The sequence below is a fragment of the Idiotropiscis lumnitzeri genome, chromosome 4, assembly GCF_059441095.1.
Source record: "Idiotropiscis lumnitzeri isolate Australia: NSW breed Sydney's pygmy pipehorse chromosome 4, RoL_Ilum_1.0, whole genome shotgun sequence".
Classification (NCBI taxonomy): domain Eukaryota; kingdom Metazoa; phylum Chordata; class Actinopteri; order Syngnathiformes; family Syngnathidae; genus Idiotropiscis; species Idiotropiscis lumnitzeri.
In genome coordinates, this window is record NC_142394.1 from 6226216 (window position 1) to 6235862 (window position 9647).

At 45.7% G+C, this 9647-nt stretch overlaps 2 protein-coding genes across 2 annotated transcripts; both read left to right on the forward strand.

Annotated features, from left to right (window-relative positions):
• The first annotated feature begins 1457 nt into the window (after positions 1–1457).
• LOC148337944 (CDGSH iron-sulfur domain-containing protein 1) lies at positions 1458–4830 on the forward strand. The gene is made up of 3 exons (XM_088292730.1): positions 1458–1651; positions 2666–2868; positions 4175–4830. The coding sequence occupies exons 1-3, from the start codon at positions 1585–1587 to the stop codon at positions 4262–4264; spliced, it is 360 nt and encodes a 119-aa protein (XP_088148856.1). The 5' UTR covers positions 1458–1584; the 3' UTR covers positions 4265–4830.
• Positions 4831–6178: 1348 nt separating this feature from the next.
• On the forward strand, positions 6179–8933 carry LOC148337945 (uncharacterized). Its single transcript, XM_088292405.1, has 2 exons — positions 6179–6481; positions 7296–8933. Exon 2 carries the CDS (start codon positions 7489–7491, stop codon positions 8386–8388), a length of 900 nt encoding a protein of 299 aa, XP_088148531.1. The 5' UTR covers positions 6179–6481; positions 7296–7488; the 3' UTR covers positions 8389–8933.
• The last annotated feature ends 714 nt before the right edge of the window (positions 8934–9647 follow it).

Sequence of the window (9647 nt, forward strand, 5' to 3'; positions counted from 1 at the left end):
ACACAGTGGCTGCAACATTGGGTACACGTGCATACTACCAAAAGGAAATTGTAGTTCTACCTAATAGCGCTCTTCGCAGTCAACAGAAGAGACCGACAGAAACATTTTACAGTCCATAAATGTAACACCGGTCTTACTGCAATGTCTGCTAAAATATTCTCACCTAACTAAAATGTTTTCCTGGAAAACAGGTACAATTGATCCAAATACTGATTATGGTACATAATTTCATTTCAGCGGTAGACCCTAATGGTCTTTTAAAGATAGAAGCCAATTGTAGCAGAGGTGACTAGCATCATGAAATGTGTAAGGCAAAAAAACATTTTGATAAAATAAGGCGTTTTTAAGAAAGGGACTTTTTCCTTTTTTTTATGGGCACAAAAGAAGCAGGTGTTGGCAGAAAATAAATGATGTGCATTCATACAGTTAAGGAGCAATTACCTGCAAGGCACATCTGTAGTTTTTAGTTTGTGTGATGACAAGCAACTGGAAAATTAAATAACGTCGAATCCACCAGAGATGGTGGAATGTCACTGCTGAGGCTCAGAGAGACAAGAGTTGCCTTAACAAATGCAACGAACTACGTCGATTGCCATTGTAAATGTTAACATGTAATATAATGGTGTTATAGTTTGCAGGTTTGGGAAAACAACACTGGTGTTTAAATTCCATGGTAGGCAGTAGAGCCACGCCTCAATAAAAGCAATGCAACCCATACCCAGCGAATTTAAATTTAAAAAGTAGATTGATGAATTCATTTGTTGAACGACTGCACATCTAAAATGGCCATCGAGCGTAGACTCGTATACAGTACACGTACGTGTAGGTTGCCTGAGCAGAGTTCGTTCTGTCGCCCTCAGATGTTGCATCGCGAAATTACATCAGAATTTACCACTTGTACAACGGGTAGCAGTTGGAATTGTTGTATGGCTAGGATATGGAATAAATGCTCAAAGGGCTTGCCATATTGTTTCAGAATGGATTTCTGGATAAATATGACGTACGAGTAGGAGACAAGTATTCCATATGGAACCAACATAAAACCGTTTCAACGATTCAAATCGTTACACCCCGACCGAGTTGTAACATTGTTTGCATACTACTTAGTTGCAGAAGGTTACGTTGGGAAAACGCTTCCAAGTAGAAAGTCGTTCTAGGTCCCGATTAGTAAAACCAAAAAAATCATCAAAGATAGTAGTCATCAAGCAAGTTCCCCGCCTTTACTTGTAAATGTTCATGAAAGAGGAACGTGCTCGTTTGCACAACATTTTCCATTGTTAATACTGTATCAGAACCAAGCAAGAAGATGCTGAGGATAGCCACGTGCAAACCTCTTCATCGAGATAACTTTCAAACTGATCAATGTGAGACTTTAGGAGCGATCAAAACGGTCAAAGCGAAACCGGAAGTGGTGTAGAGGCAATGTCGTGAAACCTCTTGTGCTTTCTCTGTGACGTCGTCTATGTTGTGGGATGACGCGTGGAGGACGAAACCAACGCTAGCAGAAAGAGGACGGCGTCCATTTACGCACAGCCGCGATTGACCTTGCCGCTGACGCCAAATCACGCACTGTCCAGAGAAAACATGGCCACCCCGGGTTTACCCGCCATTCAACACTTGACACCCAACTCGGGAATGAGGTTGTCAAAAGGTAAATTTCGCGACTATGGCTCGTAGCATGCTGCAACTGATTTCGTTGTAACTTATACAAAAAAAAAACATTATCTGGGCCACCTGTCGCTTGGTTATATTATAGTATCTTGAGTGTTCGTTCGTTTGTTTATTTGTTTGCATAACACAACCGGAAGTCAAACCAGCCCCTAAAATTACTAACAACTAGTTTGTGGATGGCGCTGCAAGGACACATAGTGCTACCTAGCCCGAGTTAAGTGGCCAAAGAGCAATTTATAGTTTGTAACCAGTGATGATTTTGAAGGTGATCCAACTTACTCTCCGCGTCTTGTCCTTATGCTTCCCGAGTAAAAAGTCTGATCACGGGACCCGTTAAGCCTGTCAGACGATGTGGTCTTGCCTGCAGACATATGCGCGCTCACTGCCTCGTAAAAAAAGGAAAGAAAAGCTCTTCACATTTCTCCCAAAATGTCAACTGTCTTTTTGTAGCAATCGCGACACTCGTGCTTAAAATCTTTTCGCAATCGTTTCAAAATTATGCCTTTCTCAAAAGATAAACGAGTATTCATTTTGAACCCATTTACTACACTTACAAAAGATAAATTAAGTTTAAATGTTAATTATCATGGCATCAATTTTGACAATTGTTTCTACCTGTGTCTCACTGATGCAAGAGTCGTAGGTTTGCACTATAAGTGCTGCACATCTTGAGCAAGGATTCTCCTGCAATGGTAGCCAGGATGCAGACTAGCATTGCCAGCTGGTTTCCATTTTTACATTTTGTCCATAGCAGAAGTTTAACGGTGACCCACGGATTCCAAAGTTCCAAATCCTTACAGATGTACTAATTTGTCCAATATGGCTTTGCTTACATCCTAGGAACACATGGAACTATCTGCATTCAAAGACCCTCAAATTACATTACATCGAAATTGTGTCACCTGAGCCATTCAGTATTAATCCAACCCCATTATGCACATAAAAGTCCAAACACTCATAATTGGCATGTTTGCCTGCTATTGTTTCTCTGCAGAGCATTTTCTGGTCGCAGTGCCTGTGGCGGTTGTCGCAGCCGTAGGAGGCTTCCTTGTGAGCCGTTACCTGAGTGGCCGTAATTGCAAAAAGGGCCCGGTGAACATGTGTGTCAACAAAGACAGTCCCAAAGTGGTGCACAGCTTTGACATGGAGGACATTGGCACCAAGGCTGTGTACTGTCGCTGTTGGAAGTCAAAGAAGGTCAGGTTGCAAGCCACTTTTTTAGTTACTGCCAATGAACTACGTATCTCTATGTTAGAAATGTTTGTTTAGCTCCACTATTTTACTTAGTTTGAACACAGTCTGTTTGACGTATTTGTATTTCAGAATGGGTTTCCCAGTAGTAATAATATTTCACGGTCAAACTTTGACCATAAAACCTTGAATCATAGGGATTCCTCAGTTTACAATGTTCTTTCTTAACGGTGATTATATAACCCAGGTTTATAAATTGAAACACATCATATATCGCAACTGTATATGGCCGTCCAGCTCCACCGGCAATAGGAGAAACACTGCGATTGGACGAAATACATTTTTATATATTGTTCTATCAGTCCCACATGCTTTAAACACGTTTTAAATTTATTAAAACTCACCATTTAATGGTTAATATTCTGTAAAGTGACTTTTTATTACTGCAGCTGTTGTGAAAGCGCTATATAATAAAGATATATTATATTGAATTGATTAACAGCATTTGTTCTCACTCACGGTTTTCCAAATGAGTGTCAGTGTTCTTGCTTAAGCTGTTTATTTCTCACACTCAGTTACAGTTTACTGTAGAGCTACCACTCAAATGGCAATTAAACAGTGTATATTTAAACACCAAAATGTTCAACCAAACAACAAAATTTTGTCGAAGGAAAGTCCACTATCTTCCTGCTAACATACATACCCAAGACCAGATAACGGAAATTAGCATAGACGTTACAGTAAATATAAACCGTCACTCAACATTTAAGTAACACACACACATACAGCATCACCACATGCAAGCAGAGCTCTCACAGTTCTCACAGGCATACGTTCCCTCTGCTTTGTGGGCATGACCGTCATTGAATCATATTTGGGGACCTACTCTTCTTCTTCTTGCTCTTAATTAAGCCGCATGTCTTCCAGTGAACCTTGGTGCTGCCTGACATGTTGTGGCAGAACCTTGTACTACACTGAAGGTGTGCACTCTAAATTGGGACCTTCCTGTTTATTGTTAAAGCGTGTAAATACATATAAATAAACTGAGTGTGCCTTATTTTGCTGTGTGATGCCCAATTCTCACACTGCTTAATTAAAATATCTCTGCGATTTGTAACCTCAGATTGTCGTAGGGTTGAACCACGGTAGGGCCTCCTGTCACTGCCACAAAGTGTTAAAATTAGTTAATCACTTAATATTGTGACATAAAAACAAAAGGGTTGTATTAACTTCAATACCACAGATGAATTGCATTGATTCAGGCAGCTACTATAGGGAGCTGACGTTACAAGCTGTTTTTCTTGTCTTGCAGTTCCCTTACTGTGATGGCGCCCACAGCAAACATAACGAGGAAACTGGCGACAATGTGGGCCCTCTCATCATCAAGAAGAGGGACGTTTGATGGAACCAATTCCAATTTTGACGCTCCCTCCCTCCTTCATACTGTTTGTCCGTGTGGCGTAAGGGCATCGCATGGACAGTTAACGGTATTAAGTTCTCAAAACAAATCACACATTAGAATCTGCTACCAAAATAACTAATGTGAAAGTATTACTTTAAAATTAAACATTCACATAGAGGTGATGAATGGTCAGGGGTGATGTGGTGGTTTTAAAGCCTTGACCCACTTTGGAATGATTTGTGTCTAAAGTTCGACTTGACCTCAAATAAGGGAGCTCAAGGCCTTAAATGAATTCTCTTCCAAGACGCACTACACAGATGAATGTTGCACGTTTTATTTTTGTGCTAAGTGCTAAGCCAAGTGCTATATGTTCGTCTTAAATCCTCCTCAGCGGCCCTGAAAGATGTTGATCTGCCATAATGTATCACTGTGGAAACCATTTAGGTGCCCATAGGTAGACTCCTCTTCCACATGCTACTTTTTTCTTTAGTTTTTCTCCTGTCTAATGTGTTTCACGTTCTTGGGTTTGATCATCTGTATCATGTGAATAAAGTTTTTTTGCTGGACTTTCTTATAAAGAAGTCCTTGTTCGAAGTACCTAAGCTGTATTTAGAAAACTTCTGCATCAAACATGACCCGCCTGCCAGGTGACAGAGTTTTGTGTGCTGGATGAAAGGGGTGGCGGGGCTGCGTTCTGCAGTGTCCACCTCCAGCACCAGTGGCCATTTTAAGACGCGTCATTATGTGTGGTCACCACTAGAAGACGCTGTGTTTACACGAGCTGTCGTGTCCAGAGCGTGTTCACGAGTGTTGGTGGGGGCCCCTGCTGCTATAGTGACACGCGAGCGCGCACACACGCACGGGCGCGTGCGCAGGCTTATGTGGCTGCGTGCCAGATGCAAGCAGGACTCTCGCAAGAGGTGGAGTGGACTGCGCGTCTCGTGAGGAGTCACCTGCGAAAGCGACGCAAGTCTGTGGCCGTGTTTGTCGTCATTGGGCAGTCTGACCCGAAGCGTATCAACGTCCGCTTCAACATTTAGTTTTAAACTGGTAGGAATTTGGTTGGGTTGGCCGTTCACAAGGTAAAATACGCATCAGGACAAAGAGCCGAAACAAAGTAATTTTATTCAGTTGTAGATTTAATAGGCCACAAAATCTCAGCAGCATTGGAGCTGACACTAAAGCAGATAAATCTAACTACAAATATATAAAATGCATAATTATAATAATACAAATAGTGCTTTGGTGTACAGTATAGTACTCGATTTTACACCCAATACCATAAAACATCTATAACACGACAAAAGGTCAACTGGACCTCATAAAATGATATGACTCATCTCAAGGAGTTGATTCCAAATAAATCAATTGAAAGGGAAATTTGTTATTGCTGACATATTGCAAACACATTACTGTTTCAATGTCCGCCCCCCCCCCAACACACACACACACACTCCATCAATGTCTATGTCATGTATTCCAGTGTTTCCGGACCTTTAATGAGTCAAGGCACGTATTTTACACTCGAAACAGCTCACGACACACGACCAAACAAAATTACAATTATGTTAAGTGAAATGCAACTTCTGCCACGTAACGTGAGAATGTTTTAACTGTTACTCCTGTCACTATACATCGGTGTCATTGGCAGATCAAACAAGTAATTAAATAAAAAATAGCTTGAATTAATAGTATATATTTTTATTCTTTGGCAGTCACAGCTTAACATGATACTAAATACAGAGTAATGCGCGTGCTGTATAAACGTTTGTTTGGTTATTTTTGTAACTGGTAACCTGCAAAAAAAAACAATTAAGTACTTGTGATTTTATTTTTTGTAATAACTACCACTTAAGTAGTAATTGCAATGACAACAGGCGGGCCAGTGGAGTGTGTCGTGTCTGCTTTTCTTCACGTCTGTGACTTCCGTCCGTCCGCATGTTGAAACGTTTCTGTGCATTTCCGTGGCTGCTCGTGACCACGACGACCACCACGCCATGGTGGTGTCGGGCTGCCGCCACCGAGAGTCCACTTCGCATTTTGAGCGACGCCCCCAAATTCCGTGCCGAGTGTTTGCAGACCCTCCGGGACGGAGAGGTGGAGGAGGAATCGGCAGCTCGGCCGTCTGTGTATGCTAGAACCAGCACCAACGCCATTAGTTCATGACTTCATCGAAGCCTTTTTTTCATATCGGCGTTCGAAAGAGCGTTTTAGAAGGTAAGACGAGACGTTTTCACGGTACTTCCTGGTTGGTTGGGGCTGCTTTGTGCTGTCGCCTTCCGTGCGTGTCGCAGCGACCACTCGGACTGTGGTCAGCGCGCCGTGGCGTCGGCCGAGCGTCGTCGTCTTCGGTAACCTCAACTCGGCCGAAAACACCGACAAGCCTCGCCAATCTATGCGCAAAAAAGCTCACCGTGCTTTCGGGTGACCGCTACGCGTATCCATTGCTTGATTAACACCGTATTTGTCCATAAACGTGTCCGCGAAATATAGCCTGCTTGTTTTTTTTCTCCTCTATCCGCTGCCACCGCATCGTTGCGCACCTCGCCGCTGCTCGTCGTCGATAGCAGACAAAAGACAGCCTTGTTTTTGGACGCTTCTGTGTTTAGTGTTGCCCCGGAAAGCCTCATAAGCATGGCTGGCACACATAAGAGCAGTCGTCAAAATGTATTTGAAAAGCGCGCTCCACATTTGACCTGCGCATATGCGCATATCTTTGCATATTGTTGTCGCTCTGTTATTGATTGCATTGATATACCGTGAAATTCTTAAAGGGATACTAACCTCCTGTATGCGGAAATCAGTGGCAACACATGCGCTCATGCTCATAGGGGCAGGTTAGCTCCCCTTAGGGAGCTTTATTTTCAAACAATTGACATTATTATGATGATGATGTTATTGTTATGCATTTGTCACATTCTAAGCACCGCTTGAGCTATGTTAGCCTGCTGTGTTTACTCTGCGTTTTTCTCCCCCGACATTTCTATTCTTAACCCTCCTCCCTTCGCTCTGTTCATGTGTTGCTCCCCAGGACTCCACGGCTGCTGCAGAGAATGGGAATAGGGACACAGGCCAAGGCTTGCCATTTTGGCTGAAGGAACAGGACAGTTGTCAACCCCGCGCGCCGGCGTCAATCCCTCTCGCCCCACCTCACCTCTCCTCTCCTCTCCTCCCCCCCTCCGGCGCACACACAAGGACACAAACCGCCGCCCACATTCACGGCTATGTCCACAGCAGTAGACATTGCTGGCCCTTCCTCGCCAGATCAAGCCAACAGCAGTGCTAAAATCCCCAACGAGCCACTGAGACCCAGCCTCAAGCGCTCCAGCCACCCCTACGGCCTGTCCCATTACATTGCCAGCCCTACCCAAGGCATGGACGTCAAAGGCCTGATCCAGCCCTCCCCGGCCCAGCAGCAGGCAGCCCCGCCCGGCCCCACCAAACCTCGCCGGGCCCCCTCCTGGCCCGACATGTGGGAGTCGCCCAGTGGGCTCCACCTGGCCCACGCCGCAGAGCTGCTGATGCGCGCTGGGCTACTAGCACTGACCCCTACTGCCACGGAGCAGGCCGGCTCAGGCACGCAGGCCAGCCAGCCGACTAAAAGGGAGGCGGTGGAGGTGAAGGGAGGCAAGGGGGACGGCGAGGGAGGTGGATCCGGGCCTGATGAGGAGGAAGAGGACTCACCCGGATGCAGGACAGACATCCAACCCTACCTGGGTGCCTGGTTCCCATTCAGCCCCACTCTCTTGCCTCTCGCCGGGTTCCAGATGGGAGGAGGCCACTGGAGGAGCACGGCGATGGGGGCCGAGGGCATAGAGGGCCTGGTGGCCGAGGGTCACTCTCCGGGTTCTCTGGTCGGCGGAGGCGGCAGCGGCGGCAGGAGGAAGAGAAAACGGTGCGGAGAGTGCGTTCCGTGTCGGCGTCAGACGAACTGCGAACAGTGCAGCAGCTGCCGCAATCGTAAGAGGGGACACCAGATCTGTAAATACAGGAAGTGCGAGGAGCTGAAGAGGAAGCCGGGAGGTCCCGGGTTTGAGGGTCGAGTGTCCGCGTTTGACCTCAGAGGCTCCGACTTTTCTTTGGGCCTGGCGCAGGAGAGAAGCAGCGGCGCCTTAGATGGATAGTAATGTTTGCTGCATTTGTCACAGGATCCTGCTTGGATGATTGTTGAGGAGCTGAAGTGTAAAACACACACGCGCACACACACACACACACACACACGCATACAGTAGACACACACTGGACACCATGTTGGTTCAAAGACGTGGATGATGATGATGTTTAGTGCAGAGCTGCACCTCTGTCCAAGAATGTTCTCACTCGTTCCCATCCTTTCTTTTGACAATCAGTGAATTGGAGAGGAGAGAGAGAGAGAAGGACACCGATGTGTCACGGTATCGACGATGACAAAAAAGCTGTAAATAGACTGTAAATATCGGGGAAAAAAACATTATGTCTTTTATACATCCCTTTCCAGTTTGGATGTATTGTGTTGCAGCCGTTTAAAAGAAAGAAGGAAAAAAAAAAGAGCCAAATGTTTTGTTTCTAACGGGGACTCTCAATTCTGTTGTCACCACATCATCAGTAAGCGAGTCGTCTAAATTATTTCATGTGCAACTTGTACTGTATAGATCTGTTTGCCCTTTTGAAATAAAAGAAATTGGCCATGCGCGCTTGTCTACACGCTTGTACTCATATTTAATTGGGGGTATGTGTTTGTTGGCCACCGTGCTTCCGCTGATACATGTGCGCGTACGTGTACTTGTGTGTGTGTGTGCTTGTGCGTGCGTGGATTATGACTCACCTAATGGCGTGGCAGAGAGCCTTATCACCACCCCACAGACACACACGCACATTCACACAAGCACACCTACACGCTGCTTGGCGAGCACACCTAAGCTGACACACATCACAAACAATCTCCATTCACATCCACGCACACACTGTGACGCAATGTGCTTTTTATTCACAACTCCACATAAGAAAGAGATCTCAGTGCAAGCTGGGCCGTGTGGGTTTTTCGCTTGTTGCCGTAACGATGGCTGATGTGATAAGACCTTCTTCCTCAGCGCCACACTCCAGGGGACCTCAGGGAAGACGTAACCATGGCAACGGTCGGCCTGAGGTGTCACGCTATAATTGGGCCACGGCTGCACTTCCTGTGCGCCTTCAGTCAGGGGGGATCGCAAAGGGACTGTGTGTGTGTGCGTGCATCTGTGGGGGTGGGGGGTTGTGTGTGTTTGTCAGGCAGGCGAGAGAGAGAGAGAGAGAAGCGCAGCACGCCAGCCAACGCAGGACACTGCCAACTCATGGAGAACAGCAGTGAGCTCCAACATCATGCAATTACAACACTCGCTCTGAATGACAAACACACAATCTTCCA

Excerpts from the sequence above, each read along its gene's own strand:
- LOC148337944 (XM_088292730.1), top strand. The coding sequence starts at position 1,585 with ATGGCCACCCCGGGTTTACCCGCCATTCAACACTTGACACCCAACTCG. Across the intron at positions 1,652-2,665 it reads GGGAATGAGGTTGTCAAAAG|AGCATTTTCTGGTCGCAGTG; the intron begins GTAAATTTCGCG and ends GTTTCTCTGCAG. Across the intron at positions 2,869-4,174 it reads GCTGTTGGAAGTCAAAGAAG|TTCCCTTACTGTGATGGCGC; the intron begins GTCAGGTTGCAA and ends CTTGTCTTGCAG.
- LOC148337945 (XM_088292405.1), top strand. The coding sequence starts at position 7,489 with ATGTCCACAGCAGTAGACATTGCTGGCCCTTCCTCGCCAGATCAAGCC.